Source organism: Prionailurus bengalensis, chromosome D2 (genome assembly GCF_016509475.1).
Source record: "Prionailurus bengalensis isolate Pbe53 chromosome D2, Fcat_Pben_1.1_paternal_pri, whole genome shotgun sequence".
Taxonomy (NCBI): Eukaryota; Metazoa; Chordata; class Mammalia; order Carnivora; family Felidae; genus Prionailurus; species Prionailurus bengalensis.
In genome coordinates, this window is record NC_057351.1 from 73,135,629 (window position 1) to 73,154,177 (window position 18,549).

Below are 18,549 nucleotides of genomic sequence, written 5' to 3' on the forward strand. Positions count from 1 at the left end.
AGAGGATGGGTAGGGTCTGGCAAGGCCAAGAGGAAGGGTTCCAGAAACAGAGCAGAGGAACAGAGAGAGAAGCAAAGGGCATGACTGGTCAGTGGCAGAAGGAGGGTCAGAGGACAGCAGGGAGGGATCACCCAGGGCCAGTGGATTGCTTTAGAAATCAATAAGGGGCGCCTGGGTGGCGCAGTCGGTTAAGCGTCCGACTTCGGCCAGGTCACGATCTCGCGGTCCGGGAGTTCGAGCCCCGCGTCGGGCTCTGGGCTGATGGCTCGGAGCCTGGAGCCTGTTTCCGATTCTGTGTCTCCCTCTCTCTCTGCCCCTCCCCCGTTCATGCTCTGTCTCTCTCTGTCCCAAAAATAAATAAACGTTGGGAAAAAAAAATTAAAAAAAAAATCAATAAGAACCTGACAGCTTATAACGTTTTAGAATCTGATTTTTTTTTTATAATTTTTTTTTCAATGTTTATTTATTTTTGGGACAGAGAGAGACAGAGCATGAACGGGCGAGGGGCAGAGAGAGAGGGAGACACAGAATCGGAAACAGGCTCCAGGCTCTGAGCCATCAGCCCAGAGCCCGACGCGGGGCTCGAACTCACGGACCGCGAGATCGTGACCTGGCTGAAGCCGGACGCTTAACCGACTGCGCCACCCAGGCGCCCCTAGAATCTGATTTTAAAACTGGGATTTCATGCTCATGTGGGGTAAAAATAAATGTGAGAAATGGGCACCTTGTATACAAACACCACATTTACTTTTTCCCCTCTAGAAGCAAGCCATAGCATGAGCACAGAATCCAGGAGAGAGGTTTTTGCCCTTGAACTGGCTATTCCTGAACCTTCACCCAACTTTCCAGATCCCACAGGTGCCTCTTAGATCTAATAGTTTTTGGTTTTGTGCTAAGGCTATTCTCTGTGCTGGGTCATTAGTCATTCTTGTCCCTCTGCATAACACAGAGCACCTTACAGGAGGCACAGTGGTCACCTGTGGCAGAGAATGAGACCCATGCTCGCCAGACTCAAGAAGACTGAATGATGAAGAAAAGTGTTTGGACAAAGTAGGACTCGTCTCTACACCTGAGACAACGCATTGTGAAAAAACTCAAAAATGTTCTTCTACCTAGACATCTCCTCCTCTGATAACCATCTGGCTTAAACGTAATATGACCCCGGGGGCAGAACCTGGAGAGCTTCAAGGTCTGTCTGCAGGAGGATCCTCGTCCACGTACATGGTACATGCTGTCTCACCCATGCTACAAAGTGGGTTAACACAGGCTATAAACTCACTACCCAAAGTCAGAGAGACTATAATGCATGTATATTCCTTCCAACTGTGACTGGTTCTCTCTCTCCCTGCCTCTTAATCTCTCTATATACATATATATGTATATATACCTCATTTATATATACTACCTTCATTTATGTATACATACCTACATAGACATATGTGTATCTTGTGTATATAACTATATATGTATGCATATAGAATATGTATAGTGTACATGTATATACGTATATAAAAGACACATATAAAGAGAATAAGAGAGGCAGGGAGAGAGAATATGTGTGTAAACACACACACACACACACACAAATATGTAGTGCCATTCAATTCCATTCAATTTCATTAAATTCAACCCACATTTAGAGTCTTTGCGATGCGCTAGTCGACACAAGACACTAGACACCGAGTCACAGAAGAGTGAAACCGACCTCCAGCAGCTCGCCATCTAGAGGGAAGATAAACTGAACCCACACACCGGCATGGTGGCCACTTAGAATGGGAGGCAGTGTGGCTTGGTGGTTTTAGATCAAGGGTGGTTCATATGTGTGCATGCATCATGCTGGCTGGGCGAGGCTCCCGCCCTACCACTGTCAAGCTCTGTGACCTTCAACAGGCAGTCTGAGCCCCAGGGTCCTCATCAATGACATGAACATCGACACCAGCACCTTCTTCATGGAGCAGTGAGAAATTAACGATATCACCAGTGAAAGCGCTTACACTGGCACACAGAAGGCATTCGATAAAAGGGAACTTCTACTGTTACAATTATTATTCTTATTGAGAAAAGGGTGCTTTTGTGTCGAGGGGCACAAAAGAAAGAAAGGTCTGTGTAACTTGGGGGTGTCAGGAGGAGCTTCGGGGAAGAGGTGGCATAAGGAACAGGTGTTTGTCAGGAGAACAACAGGGACAGAAGGCATTCCGGGGTTATGAAAGAGTTTGTTCAAAGGCCCTGAGGCATGAAACATCCTGGCATATCCTGAGAACTGCCAGCAGATCAGCACAGCAGAGTGAGGGTTCAAGGTCAAAAAGAAGCCACAGTCAGATCTAAAAGGCCACCAGAGAGCTTCAAACAATGGGATGACAAGATCAGACTTGCTTTCGGAAAGGTTTAGGTACTATCCAACTGAACATGAGTTCACCTTCCTCGGGTCACCGTTGTGAGGACCAGTTATCACAAATACCACCAGACCACATTAATGCCACAAAACAGAAGACTTCTTGTCATTCACATGTTCTTTCCTCTGTTCACGAGTCTTCAAAAGCTTCTTGTTGTTTTGTTTCAGTTTTAGTAAATAATTGGCTGACTTTTACATGCTGGCTTCATTGCTGCAGAAGGTTTTCTTTACCACTAATGTCTTACAGAACGATTTTCATTTTTGTTTTGTTAATGTTTACTTATTTTTGAGAATGAGAGAGAGAGAGACGGAGTACAAGCAGGGGAGGGGCAGAGAGAGAGGGAGACACAGGATCCGAAGCAGGCTCCAGGCTCTGAGCTGGCAGCACAGAGCCCAACATGGGACTTGAACCCACGGACCGCAAGATCATGACCTGAGCCAAAGTCAAATGCTTAACGGACTGAGCCACCCAGGCGCCCCTTACAGAATGATTTTTACATCCTCATCTTCCTAACCACAAGGAGGGTCATTCACCCTCCAAGTACACAGACAGCGATCACATGCGGCGGATCAGATCTGAGAGACGGAGGCGGATGTGGGAGGCAGAGCCATGATCGGGGTTAGTACTGGAACTAGAAGGAAAATCATATCCCGGGGAAAAAAGCAGTAGGGGTGAACCAAGAAGGTCACAGAAGAAGAAGGACACGTGCCGTGACACAAAAGGGGTGGACGAAAATGCAAAGTGGACCTCTTAAGGGCATTTAGTGACAAAGGAGGTCCTGGAGGGAAAATTTGGAGACAGGCAACTAAACTGTCTAAATGTGTCTCGATTCATTTGCTCACGTTATCATTCATGAGATCAGCCTATTAGTCGATTCTCCGAATTCTCTTTGTTCAAACATGTTCTGGGTACAGAGAAAATAACGTGACACTGCAGAACAGCGCGTGGTTTCCGACCATGAAGGACTCAGCACAGGAGAAAAGAGAATTCCTTCTGCTCAGGTGCGAGTGGGCACCTGATACGTGCCAGGTATTGTCCTAAGTGTGGCTTACATATGCTGTCTCGTTTAATCTTCGTGCGACGCCATTGATAAAATCAGCAGCCAGGGACAGTCTTCTTTCTGGCCCCATTTTCCATTGCTCCGTATTAGAGCAAACAGAGGCAGCAGGCGGGAAAGAGAGCTGAAAAATGCCAGTCGGCAGATACCTCCATCACTTTAGACGCCACCGCCCCCACCCCCCAAACTGACATCAAAGGGTCTGGTCTTAAGATTTTCCGAAAACAAACATTGCTTCTTGCAATACACTTTTTCCCTTTGGTTTCACAAGCATTGACCCCCCCCCCCCCACCTGCCAAATGCAGTAATCCTGCCATTCCCTTCAGACCAGTAAACATGCTCGGTGCATCGTGTGCTCGAGTGCAGGTATATCCAATTCAGGCACAAACAGGGAGTGCCGTCATCCCCACAGGACCTGCCAGTGGGTCAAGTCCAAATTCTGGACTGAGATGCACTGAGTGCCTCTTTGGGCTGTGGTTGCTGCAGCCTGGAGCTCCTGAGCACCAGGCGTTGTTTGCTTAAGTTGTTAAAAAAAAAAAAAAAAGTAAAAAAAATATATATACATATATATAATAATCCTATCAACCTCTCATGTGGCACTCCAACTTAGCATGTATTTTGGGTCAACTAAGAAACTCTAAGAGCACTGCAGGAACAATTAAAGTGTGAAAGGGATACCAGGGTGGCTCAGTCGGTTAAGCGTCCGACTGCAGCTCAGGTCATGATCTCCTAGTTTGTGGGTTTGAGCCCCACGTCGGGCTGCGTGCTGACAGCTCAGAGCCTGGAGTCTGCTTTAGACTCTGTCTCCCTCTCTCCCTGTCCCTCGCCTACTCAGGCTCTCATTGTCTCTTTCTCTCAAAAGTAAATAAAAAAGTTAAATTTTTTTTTAAAAAGTAAGTGTGAAAAATAGCAAGATCTCCATCAATTGCTTTGTTTCTCAGACAAAAATTTCTCCCCTGAAAAATCAAATGAGCAATAAGTTATTTATTGAACACCTACTATGTGACAGGTACTCTGTACCCAATTGCACATTACAGGATTTCTTTTTCGTTACTGTCTTCCCTTCTTTGAAATATTTAAAGCATTGATCAGGATGCTTTAGCTGTTTTGTCTTCAAGCAGTTTTATTATTATGAAATGTCTCCAGAAGCTTAACACTGTTAGCTAGGCAGAGTTTTCTGAGTCTTTTTTGGTCTCTTTTGTTTTCTTCCTACTATTTTTTTTTTTAATTTTTTTTTTTTTTTTTTTTTTACCTAAAACTTTCCTCTTCTTACTCGCTGATTTCAGGGAGAAAAAAATCTAGCATCTGGGTCCTGAGACCACTTGAAATGTCTGGGCCGAGGACTGCTAATGACCTCCCAGAGATAACCCAAATTGCTGATTTAGCAAAGCCCATTCTTGACCTTGACACAAGACAAGACAGGCAAAGGGAGAGGACTTGCCAGGCAGCAGTGAAAGAAGACAGATCGTGGAAGGGCTCAGATCTCCCCGGGCCCCCTCCCCCATTCAGCAAACACCTGGCTGAGTTGGAAAACATGACCGGTCCAACCTTCCTATTGGCACCAATTGAAGCTGTCAGCTCTCGGCTTGTCACCAGTTGCACTGGGAGGCCCCGGGCAGCCACAAGAGCCCTAATTAGGCAGAAATGACACTTCTACAACTGACCTGCCAGGACCTTTGGCAAACCATTTAACATCATTAGTTAACATTTTTTAAAAGTGTGAATGTAAATGAACAGCCACTGGTTTTCAATGGAGTTTGTCGGTGGCATCTCCCCCCCCCCCCCCCCAGCTCACTCTTTCTCTTTTTACATGAATAGCCCACTTGTTTCCTCCAGAATTGGAGGGAGGCACCAGGGAAAATGGAAGAAGAGGACCAGTCCTCTGTGAGGAGAGACGTTAAAGCATAAACAAGCCCGAAGGACCCAGAGACATCTCTTCCTGCCTCGGTAGAGGCCTGAACACACATAAGGCCCCACAGCCAGCAGGGCAGGGCAGGGCAGGGCAGGGAGGGGACAGGTGTGTGCCCAGCCAGGTCCTGCTCCGTGAGCTCGGCTTGTGAGCGTGGATGTCGGCTGTGGCCCATCCCGTGCGAAAGCAATTTCATTTCCTGAGTCGAGGGTGCTTCTGAAATACTTTCTCTCGTACCTCTTACCACTCGTCGGCACTCTGAACAAGCAGCCGCTCTGCGGTGGTTTAGCAAGTGTCTTACGCGTGCTTCAATCTAGCTGTACCAGCTTTAAATGTACCCAGTCCGTCTCTAGACAAACGAAATTCCAGGGGTAACTACTTCCGACGCCAGTTTGGTACTTACGCAGATGAGTTCGTTTCCTACCTGAAGCTGGTATTTCCCACCTTGAATCACACTTGACTTTGCTCTTTGCTGCACACCCACAGAATCTGTACACGCCAACATTCTCCATCTGCAGGAGGGGGGAAAACTTCACTGTGAAAATGTCACCTTATCCATTTCCGCGCTGCTCTCGAAGCGTGTGTTTGTGCCGGCTGACAGCTGGAAGAGGCTGCCCGGAGCAGAAGGAAGGCCAAGGCACAGGTGGGCAGCGGAGGAGCCAGGTTTCCCCCAGGGCCTTTGCACTTACCACCTACTCTTTGGGTGGCCCTGGTAAGGTGCGTTGCCCGAGTCTCAGATGTTTTTATCTGTAAGACAGAGATAATGCCTTCCTACTTCGGATGAGAAAAACAAGAGATGGAAATATCATGAGAACTGGGAAGCACCGTGTAAATAAAGATACGGAGTGCCAGATTAATTAGACGGCCGAAACTGAGGCACTATGCCAGGTTCTCAGCTTGGAGAGATGAAACTGAGAATCTGTCCTCTTGCTTCTCAAGGCAGGCTGGACAAAGCCACTACACCACTGGCACATCCCAGGTCCCTCTCTGTACCCCCCCCCCCGCCCCTCCTGTCTCCCCACCTCCACTCCTGCTTCTTCTTCTCCAAAGAGCCTTAAGAATTACAAAGAAAAGTGCATGGGTGCAAAGCAAATTCTTAAAACCCATGGTCATATTAGCTCTTTAGCTTCTCTGCTGGATCCTAGGCAGCACGAAAGGGGAAGCTCATTTGTCTACCTCTGGATTTCCAGAAGCCCTGAGGACAGTGACAGGTATACAGTAGATGCACAATAACTGTTTACTGTGTCGAAATGCAGTGCAGCTTCCAGACACGTGCTTATAGCAGCTGGAAGGTGTGCTTTACGGAGGCAGCTCCTGGATTTGGGGGAGCTTTGCTTGTCCCTGAATTAAAAATGAGTAAAATCAAGCGGGCAGCATGTGGTGGAGAATGCCTGCAAGTCGCCATGAGAGAGAGAAGCAAAAGCAAACAATCTGAGTTTGGGGCAGAAAGAGAGAGAAAATACTGGAAAACGTCCTTAATAACAGTAAATGGGAAAGGGAGAGAACAGCTCATCGTGATGGAGTATTTAGTGCTTTTAAGCTAAATACCTCAGCATATTAAGCAAATAGAGAAAAGCCAGCTAGAAGATGTCAGCAAATTGAAGGGAACGGTGCTCAGAAAGCTCAGAAAGCCGATAGGAGGTGTCTGGTTTTGACCCCTTTTCCCATCACATGCCTGGTCTGCGCCCGCTTGTTTAGTGTTGCTTCTCCTCTCCAGCTGGGGAGCTTATTGAAAAGCTCTTGCTCCCTGCCTGGTTTTGGCACATTTTCTGCAGGTGCCTCCTACTGTGGCCACAATGGGCTGCTAGGGAGGTTTAGACCTGTCAACAGCTCCAGGGGAGGGGGTGGCGGAGGGAGCGCAGCCATTGTCTTAAAGGGCCAGTGACATTGTGCGCCTTGGAGCCTGCGGCCCCGGCACCTGCTAATGAGATGAATCCTTTCTCCCCACTTGCTCTTTCTCTCTTTAATGATTTAACTTGATCGCTTTGGTTCCTTTCTGGACAGGGAATTGCTCCGTTGATAATATAAAGTAATTGCCTGTAAAACATTGCTCCGCAGCAACTACTCCTTCCTTGGCTGAAAATGTCACAGCAATTGAAAAGCTCTTAGCCCAGTTCAAGAATGAGGTTGCTCGAGAGAAGGGTCTTTGCATATGTCACCAAGCACTCTTGGGTTGCCAGAGTTGCAAGTTCTTGGTGTGTCTAATTGAGTTTTAAGACAGCGACTTCTCCTTCCTTTATCACAGTATGATTTAGTGTGTGACTGGGGACAACTGACCAAGCTGAACTAAAAACTCCCTGGACCCTAGAATTAGAGTACGTTCAGGGACAGCCACTGTTTTCTCAATCCCTGTGCCATTCTTTTCTCAGAGCCCCGAATTCGGAGGGAAGGCTACATGGGTCAAGTGTGATTTAGGAGAGCATCTTCATTCCCATTACCTAAGAAGAAGGTATCTTTGTCGAGTAGGGACTGGGGGCCTTGGTTTTGCTAAGTGGGATCGATGCTCTAATTGTCTAAGATTTGCTGATTTTTTTTCAGACCTGTCACTTGGCGGCGGCAGTGACACACTGTGGGAATGGGGACCACACGCCTGAGTTTTGATAAATACTTTATTAGTCACTGCCACGCCAATGTGGGGAGTAATTCACCTGGAGAAAAATCGCTTTGTCGTAGGCATGAACCTGCCAGCAAAATAAACAGTGGTTGGCGACGGTTTCATTTTCTCTGACAGGTGAAAGCCTGAGTCTGTATCTGAATGAGAGAGAAACTTTCTTCGCCCTAAGTGGTGGGAAGCACCACTTGCTAAATGAGATGCTGCCGCATTACTAATTCGGGAACAAAGCTTCAGGTGAATCATCTTCCAACCAGATGAGCCGTGAATAGGTTTTGAAGCTGATGAAGTAAGGGCAGTAGACATGCTTATTACTGTACTTTATAAAAAGGCAAAAACATCTGCCTGCTTACTTGACAAACTCGAGTACAGAGAAGGCAGCTACAAAAAAAAAAAAAAGGACATTTAAAATTATACATCTGAAGAAAGCTGCAGAATTTTTACAGCTAACCCCCTCAAAGATCAGGCTACAAGTTCCATTACTGTAAATAGTGAAGCACTTTCTTCTTGGAATTTAGGAACTTGGGATTTTAGATTTTTACATCTTTTAATATTGTCAGAATATGTCTGATATTCAGTTGGGGGCAATTACACATATGATACCAAAATATACTGCACATAATAGAAGTAGCTTTTATCTTTTACTCATCTTTCCTTTATCCATAATGAAACAAATAAAAAAAAATTTACCCATTAAACAAACTGATTCCCGAATAGAAGAATTATGTTGACTGGCTTTTACCAACAACTAGTTTTTTTCTGTGTGTGTGTGTGTGTGTGTGTGTGTGTGTAAAATGAAGGCATGGAACTAAATGGCCCAAAAGTTTTGCTGGCTCTATGATTTTTCTTATCTATAATGATGATTCCTGTAAGGGAAACAAATAAGCAGCAAATATGACCACATGGTTATTTCTAACAGCTTTGCCTATGGGACAGGCGGTCAAGACAGAGTAAGGGCAGGGTCAGTGAAGTCCCTGCAGCCACGACTAGGAGAGCCTGGACTGTGGGGCTAGAGTCCCAAACCCCCTTGCAAAAGATGGCTCAGGAAGCAGGAATGCAGGGAAGGTGGCCCTCGTGGTGGGGGGTATGGGAAGGTGGTGGCCGGTGTCCTCCACATGAACCCCCAGAGTATTCTCCACATTTCTGGAGGGGGGAAAAGAACACGTGAAGAAGAGAAAAGGCAAGTCAAGCAAGCACATCCATCCTCCGTGAGACGAACGTCAAATCTGACAACAGCCACAGGACTGGTTTCACTTTTGTATCCTCCCCTCTCATATATTTGCACATGATGCAAGAGGTCTGAATAGAATTCCAAAGTTCAGAGATAACGAAACGGGGATTCACATTTTATTGCTCATGTGGATCTTTGCAGCACATTTGAAACCCCCTGACTTCACAAGGTAGAAATTAACCTTGGGTTACATACGTTTGAGCCTCAGACTAAAAAGGATTTGTCAAGATGTTGGGCAGGTGTTTAAAAATAAAAGAATGCATTTTAAAATGCATCATTTCCTGTGCCTGTGCACAACTAAGTGATGAAATGTACACAGAGCGATGAGAATTATACCCCGGGCTACACTGTGATTGTTCTCTAGGGTAATCGTTGACATTCTTCATAATCAGATTTGTACATTGCCACAGACATTTCAACCTGAGCCCTTTATTTCTTGTTTACGTTTGCTACTGACATATATCCACTTAACGCAGAGAACTGTTAAGATCCTTTACACTCACGCAAAAAGTTAACATCAAGCTCATGGGCAATAGTACCTGTTGCAATGTTTGTACTCCAGATACAAGTTGTACTTACTTCCCAGTTAGAAAATAATACCAATTTAAAATTTGCTTTATAGCTTCTGAATTAAGATAGAACCACTCACCAAGGGAAGAAAAAGATTTTAGTATTTCATCCCTCGGCAGAATGCATGGGCTCCTTCTCAATCAACATTGCAGCTGCAGCGTTTGTGAGGGAGTCAGACAACAGAAGCTAAGGCAAGCACAGGCTTCACTCCCCTCCCCCGCGAGGACCTTGGTTCTACTTTGTTTCTTACAATTTTCTTAGAATTGCATACTGCAAAGTTTCCTTTCTTTCAAAAGTCGGAAAGCACTCAGTAGCCAAAGAAGTGTTACCATCCTGTTTCTCTCTCCAGTTTGTGTGACACGGGATCACAGCCCCCTTCCAGAGTTCAGCTTATTTTAAAATATCCAACTGAGCAAGATGCACTTGAGTAGTCAACAAGTATGCCTGGCCCAAAGGACTAGTTGGAAGATGCCGACCATTAAAAACCCTACATGTTTACCTGTATATCTTGTGAATACTAGAGGAGCTAGGCTGGCATGAGGTGTATCTCCTGAAGTCCAAATTTGGAGAGCAAGGTGAGTTGCTCATAAATGCCATAATCACAGGAGCTGGTCCTGATGTGGCAGTTAAGCCTTCACCCTAGAGGATACAAGGGTGTGTGTGTGTGTGTGTGTGTGTGTGTGTGTGTGTGTGTGTCTCAGCACTAGGGCTTGGAAAGAATATGAAAGGTTCAAGGCATGCCCCTAGTGAGTTCAAATCAAATGCAGACAATACATACAAGGGAAGGTAAAAATGATTATTTTTAGTTAAAAAAAAAACAGTTGGTGATTCCTTCTATTCTCATATAACAAATAATACTTGGAAATAAAGTCTATCGCAAATACAAATTAAAAAGATCTTGAAATTTTGAATTCTTCATTTTGATTACATTTCCTGCTTTTGCAGATTTATAATTATCTCAAAAAAAGACAACTGTTTTCCAACAATAAGTTTATAAGAAATGTACAAAAAAATATATTAACTGAACAGATTTTTTTCCCAGTGGTCTTAGTTAAGAATTCACAATGCCTAGATTTTCAATAAAGTAATAAATAACCATACATAGGACAACATCTATTCTAAAGCATTTAAATTGATAAACACACGTTTTAGTTATTTCAAATATCATACTTTAAAAGTTGTTTTTGTTCTTACTCTACAAAACATAGTCTTTGATTCTTGCCCTGTAAAAGACAGTCTTTGATTTTGTATTCTTAAAATCAGCACACAGGCCTTACTTTCCCCTTATATACTGTCAGCTTGGCTAGCAAGAAAAAAGAAAGCATTTAATGATCAGGAAACCAAAGTTTAGGTCAGATACGCACGTTAATAAACATTCCAACAAGTGTGGGCATAGAATAATTTTACAGGAACTTTACTTTTAATACTGCAGAAGGAGAAAAATTCTTTAGAAGGCACAGATACCTAACTGAGGTTAACTGAGACACTCTTTGCTATAAAATGCCCCGCCTCATGAGTTTGTTACGTGGTCTCCTCTCTTTTCAAATTCCCATAAAGATTCCAAGGCAATATTTGTGTAATTATTATGAGTGCAAATATTTGGCCATGAACTTTGGGGAAGAAGGTTAGCTAGGATGGCTCGGGGATATTTTAAATCACCTGGCTGTTCACAAACCAGCTCCAATTTTTACAACAGTCTAACAGCAGCTGTTGAACAAGGGCCGCTCAGCTCCTTTAAGGAGTCTGGCCAGTTCCCGAAAGGGCAGTGGCAGAGGGCGGACCTTCGGTTACCCATGTGGCTACACTTGGCTGTATCTCTGTGCACACAAAAAGAAGTGGAGACCAGGGCAGGCCCCCAGATACTTCTCTTCCCACCTCAGTTTGCCTCAACTATTTTTTTCAAGTGAAAGTGCTGTCACACAAAACCGTCTTAATACCGATCATTCTTTATTCCTGTCTGAACACGACTGTCTTAAATTCTCTCCTCCTTTCCTTTCCCTTCCTCTCTCCAAACTACAGCATTTGAATGTGGTTATGCTGACTGTAGCCCAAGCAGAAGACAGGCATCATTAAAAACATTTTAAAAGTATTTCCATTTCAGAAATAACATTTTAGTCTTTCATCCTGACCGGATCTCTCCTTAAGTATTAATGGAAACATTATTCTTCTGAGAAGCGAATTCTGACCATTACTGCTCTTATTTCTATAATATCTACCTAAGATTTTGGATGCCCAAACACAAAATATAATAATGGTATTTAATTAAAAGCAGGACCCCTTATTCCTTGCTAACATACAATTCTGTGTATTTTTTAATTGTACAGAAATTTAATCTAACACATTAGATTGGCATTAGAGATTCATTCACAAATGTCACCTTAAATAATTCTGGAACTGTGTAGGGCTCCAATGATACTTATATATGATTGTCATATGTAAAAAAAAGATGCAATTAAATCAAATCAGTACTGAGAAATTTGCCTAAGATGATTTTATTTGCTAAAAACGCCTGGGAACTTCCTCTCCAAATTTACTCCCCCGAAAGAAAACATTCTCATCTGCATCTATGACTACAATTTTTAAAAATAGTCAAGGAACACAAAGTTTCAAATGTCTTAAATGAAACAAACAACACAAGGTAAATCAAGTTAGAAAAAGAGCAAACACCACCAATGACCCTTCATTTTGCCAATAAGAAAATGTCAAGAATCAAGTCCTAAATTTTTGACAACTGAATTTTTTAAATCCCCCAAATAATATCTGACAACTTAACGTTACCATGAGATTCATGACCGGGCCAGTAGAAATCATCAGTTATAAAGGCATAGAGTGTTTTGATTTTGCTAATAAGAAATAGATAATTCCTCTTAAGCAGATTAACTTAAAGTAGATTTTCAGGGAAGCTAAAATCCCCTTCAATCAAGTTCTTAAGTTTAATTACAAAAGTCAAACAATTTACTGGCTCTCACTCAAGCGCAATAACAAAATAGGCGGACACACGACTCTCAGAGGCTGGGAAACAGACCACATCAATGTTTGCAGCAGTTACAGAGAAAACATTTTCAGACGTAACTAGATAAAACACCTAACTGGTCCTCTTAACTGGGATTTCTCCTCTCTTTCTTCTTTGCTGCCCCCTGTGTGGGAAAGATGCTTAACATTTTCCTCATTCAAAGTAAATGCAATTACTACATGTATGTTGCTACTTTCATATTAAGAGAAGAAGTACAAATTAGAAAACCTGGCCTTTGTAGAATATTTTATATGTATTCATTTTGCTTTATTAGCCCCTTAATCACGTCACAGAAATACTCTTAAGTTGTCTCTAGTTCTACAAAGTTAAAAAAGTATCTACTTTAAAATGGCAAAATAGGGGCGCCTGGGTGGCGCAGTCGGTTAAGCGTCCGACTTCGGCCAGGTCACGATCTCGCGGTCCGGGAGTTCGAGCCCCGCGTCGGGCTCTGGGCTGATGGCTCGGAGCCTGGAGCCTGTTTCCGATGCTGTGTCTCCCTCTCTCTCTGCCCCTCCCCCGTTCATGCTCTGTCTCTCTCTGTCCCAAAAATAAATAAACGTTGAAAAAAAAAAAAATTTAAAAAAAAAAAAAAAAAAAAAAAAGGCAAAATAGCTTACTTGAGGAGTTTCTTTTGCCTCATTTTTCCTCTTTCTTTTTACTGTCTAAACTCACTGGATAATTGCCCTACTTCCAATTTAATTCTTCCTATATAGAAATTGTGTGTCTATATCCTGAAAAATACCAATTAAACTGCCAGCAATAACATCTCCAACAGTATCTTTTGGTCTTCAGTGTCAAAGCCCTCTGAACAAATGACCGGAAGGCTAAATCTAATACAGTCTTTGACAGGATGCCAGCTTTGAACACTCACATTGCAACCGTGGCTCCGGCTTTCTGCTTTATTTGGGGAACAAGAGAGAAATAACACATCAACTCTATAATTTTGCACGAATGGTAAAGGTTAAAACAAAAGTGATAGATTACCAGGAGGTCTGATTATCTCAAAATGTCATTAATATTGTTTTAAGAGGGGGGGTTCCCCTTATCATTTAATCCAATTCCACCTGAATTCCTGTACAAAGTCAAATAAAGGTTTTCAGACAAATAGAGTAAAACTGCTAAAAATGTTATTTTCCTTCTCCTTAATTTCTTTGGCAATAATGACATCATTTACTATGTATTGGGCATGGTGGGAAGAAGGCTCCGTGGATTTTCCAATTTAATCTCATAGCAATCCTATGATATTGAAAATATTAGTTGATGAGGAAATGGGCTCAGAGAGGTTAAGTATCTTGTACAAGGACACACAGCTGGAAACTGGAAGAACCGGACTCTGACCCGTGTGGTCTGGTTCCAAGGCCCAACACTTCTAGGCCTTCTTGGCTGTATCCACTATCCAATTTTCCCTGGGTGAAGCTTTACCCATTCTCTTTCTAACATAATCCCTGAAGAAATATTTTAGGGCAGAGGTTCTCAACCTTAGCTGCACCTTAATATCCCATATAAAAAAAAAAAATTCCTCTGTGTGGGCCCCACCCCTGGAGATTCTAATTTAATAAGTCTGGGGTAGGGCCTAGGCATCAGTGTTTTTTAATACTACAGCAGGGAATAGATACCCCTCTTCTTCAAGGGGCTTAGATTCTAACAGTGTTCAGATGTTACCTGAATTTGGTAGAATCCCCACATGATTCTAATATGCAGCTCAGATTGAGAGCCAGTGATCAAGAGATTAACACCATTTTCCCAGACTCCTTTCTCCATGCCCTCAATGTGAGCAGCTCAACTGGCTTATCCAGAAAGGATGGCCAAGAGCCTAACAATCGCTGACATGAGACCGTGGAATCTAACTACCGAGAGTTCTAGATTTGAGAGGCAGCAGAGCGCAGCGGGAAATGCATGGGCACTGGGGTCAGCTGGTTCAAATTCCATCTCCACTATTTGCTTACTGTATCACCTTGGGCCAACCCCTTACCTCTTGTGGTTGTTTTGCAGAATTCAATGGGATGATGTAAGGAAAACCTCAGGCATATAAAAGTTCTCCATCAACGGTAGTTGCTGCCCGGGTTTTTGTTGCTATTACTAGCCCAGAGGTAATGACTATTGCCAGGAGACATTGGTAGTGAAAAAAATCAAATTACAAAAACATTTTATTATTAGTCTAATCATTCCTACTTTTATTCCTTCGCATTGAATTTACAGCTATTTATATTGCAATTAGCTTGGCAACCCTCATTCCTGACAACTGGGCCAGGAGGGGTAACATTATCACTCCCATCTTTAAATGGGGGAAAAGGCAACATTTCCATCTATTCTCTCTCCAGTTTCTAGGATTCTAAAGATTAAAGACACCTGCAATCATGTTCATTAGTTCCCTATGAAAAATGATATTCAACACAGATGGCAAATGCAGGCAAGAATTAACAGGCACTTGATAGCAACCCCAAAATAACACCTAAATAATCACTTCTGAACATGAAAGTCATGGCAAACAAGTTCCAATTTATAGAAAGGTGTTAGAAAGGATTAGGGCGAAATGAACAAATATGTTTTTCTTTATCCTCATTCATTTAGGAAATGTCTGACATAGCTTAGAAATTCTTTTTCAAATGCAGACTGAAGCATGATTAATCTCCTCCATGAAGGGTCTTCATTTAGCAGATAGGACTAGACTGGTATGCCCTGATATTTTATCTCGAATCAAAGCTACAAAATAGGAGACGTCTAAGATGAAGAGACCTGATTCAATGGCTCTCAGTCAAGGTCCCCGAGAAGCCCCCATACTATAGGCAAAGAGCTCACAATTCCAAATATGCACCAGACACATGCCCGACCTGGAGAGCAGCTTGCCTATAAATGTATTCTTTGTCACATGTATGGAGGTTATGTGAATGAAACACATATGCTCCAGACATACTATTGAATTCATAGTCACTGTATATAACCACTGTTACATGGGGGGGGGGGGGTAGTTTCTTCCATTTTTTTGGTTGTTAAAAAGGAGTCTTCATACTCAAAAAGTTTAGGCAACATTGATCTAGACCAGCCACTCATTTTATTGATGCGGTCTAGATCTTGGGGACAGCTGGGACTCCAATCTGTCTTCTAATTCCCAAATGTCCCTTGTCCCCTACCACACCCATCCACTGCGGGCACCCCATCTGTGGGATGTCAATAGTCATGGCGGTGTCCTCTCTCTAAAGGAAGAGGGTATAGTCCTACCCTCTGTCCCTGGATATCTTCCAGAATTTTCCTTATCTCCTGAGTCTTTCCTTTCCCTTTCCTTGCCTTCTTTTCCTCCTTTCAACTCCCCTGTTTTTACCCTTAGAGTTAGCTGCACTCAATGCCTTTCAAGCTCTGATGTTCTCTGAGTGCCCTTGGACATTTAGTCTCAATATGAAATGGAAATATAGTCACCAAGGTACTAAAACAAGGAATGTGATAAGTATGTATACAATACGCATACACGTGAATGTAGTTTACAGCTAAAACCCCAGTACTTCTAACATCTATAAAAAATCAGAAAATTGGAATATTCATGAATAGTCATTTTATTTACTCTGGATCTGTCAACACTAATAGAATGTTAATAAACGCCTAGCATACCAACTTTTCAAAATGCTTTCACGTCTCTTAATGCAGTTTATTGTCCGGATGGCTCAGCAGGATGTAAGTGCTAGGATCAAGGCCCACGAGAACTTAAGTGCCGTGAAGGGAAGAAATGTTACCTATTTTGTTCACTGCTGTTTTCCTAGTGTCTAGTCTCTGCCACATGGTAGGCATTCAATAAATATTTATTGATTGAGTGAATGACAGAAGTTAACCGGGATGGTAGTTTTAGCTATTTATTTAGCCTACATGTAGTTTTATTTTTAAGAGGATGGCAAGATTCTATAAAGGAACAACGGACTCCCTAATATCTTTTCAGCCTTTCATTCTCCTTTCAGTCTTTAATTTGACTTAATGTTATTCCTTCAAATATCTTAATGTAATTTTTCAAAGTTATACAAGTAGTACATTCATTTTCGAAAAATCAGATACTACTAATAAAGAAAATTAACATTCCCAATGATCCCATTACCCAAAGACAATACACTTAATATGCCAATGTATATTCTTTCAGAATTTATTCTTACGCATATGCACACACGCACATCTGACACTTTCCAAAAACTCTCTGTCTTAAACTCCATGATTTAGATTGTTTTCTTTTTTCCCTAAGCTTTTTTTTTTTTTTCTTTTTTGGCTCACTGCCTCTTAGAGCACCTTATCCTCCTCCTATGTCCTAAATATATTTCTTCCCCAATATTTAGGTCCTTGCTTCTATAGGATTTTTCCCTTTTCCCTCCAGAAGATTCGTCTATCCTTATTTCAACTTTAAGTGCCATGTGGATGGGTGATCTTCATATCGTCAGTCTTCCCTTCTCTCTGAGATACCAATGCTCCACAAGCCCCACACATCTAAAACCAGGTGCACCCTATTCCTTCCATCAAAACCACATCACTCACTCATCCACCCCATTTCTATCAACTGTAACAGAACTCTAGGAGCCATCCTCAAAGGCATAATCTTTGGTCCCCCAATCCCACATCCAGTCACTCACCATGATTCCCATCCTTCTTCCTATTAACTCTGTCATCCACGTCTTGCCAGTGCTATCAGTGGGCTTTAGGCCCTCACATCTGCATCATTTTCTACCTGTGTCTCCTGCTTTCTGTACAACTAACACCCTCCAAGCTTACCCATTGCTGCCAGCTAACTTCCTAAAACACCATTTCCATCCTGCCCATGCTACTTTTCTATCCTGATGTCTCTTTATTACTGAAAACAATCCTTTGCTCTAGCCAGCCTAGTGTATTCATTATTCACTCAACTCCAAAACATTTTAAGTATTTATTAGGCATGTATTATATGTAAAATCCACTCCTTCACTCAACACCTATTTACTGAGCAAAGATCTGTAAAGTAATGTACTGGGGACACCATGGTGAACAAGACAGACCAAGTCTCTGTCCTCATGGAATCTAGAGGCTGGTGGGTTACAGAGGGGAGACTCCAAAAGATGGTGGTCCCAGCCCAGGGCACTTCCAACCTTCCATTTAAGTGTCAAATGAGTCAAGACATCCCTGAAGGCTGAGCTTTGTGGCCCAGACTTCAAGTGGGAAAGGAGTTCAGAAGGGAGGGCTGAGCGAGGAGAGCTGATGTGGAGCACCACGTCTCTGCAGAGGTGGGACTCAGCTGGGCATTGAAGGATGGGCGTCCCAGAGAAAGGGGTGCCTTCCATCCATGGGGATAGGAGGAGAGGCGCACGGGTGGGATGGAAACACTAGCAGCAAGAGCACGGGCTTATTTCGTATAAGGGTTCATTCAACACCTATTCAGCAGAGCACACGTTCTGTCCCTAAAGGCCCGGGCTCTGAGGGACATGTGAAGAGTACTCAGACCGGGCTCCTACCATGAAGGGATTTCCATCTAGCAAGGAGGATAAGGCAGGCCCATGATGATGTCACATCCCAGCAAGTGAGATGTTCCATCAGAGATTTGGAGACAACACTGAGGGAGCTCAGAAGGGGGTACATGTCTGGGTTTCTGTATCAGTTTTATAGAATCACATATTTTTAGACATCTACCTGCCTCGATTGAAAATATCTTATTTTAAAGTGTTTTCTCACTCACTTTCTCATTTTATCCCAAGGGACTTGTGAAGCAGGCAGAATAGACCGGATTGTTTTCCAGAAAAGCCAAATACAACAGAGATGTTTTAAGC

At 43.0% G+C, this 18,549-nt stretch overlaps 1 protein-coding gene across 1 annotated transcript in view; it reads right to left on the bottom strand.

Annotated features, from left to right (window-relative positions):
• Positions 1 to 18,549, bottom strand: part of HSPA12A (heat shock protein family A (Hsp70) member 12A) — a 168,265-nt gene that overhangs the window by 148,602 nt on the left and 1,114 nt on the right. Inside the window, exon 2 of the mRNA XM_043597660.1 lies at positions 5,784 to 5,871. Within this exon, the coding sequence (XP_043453595.1) occupies positions 5,784 to 5,871 (88 nt within the window). The remainder of the gene's footprint in view (positions 1 to 5,783; positions 5,872 to 18,549) is intronic.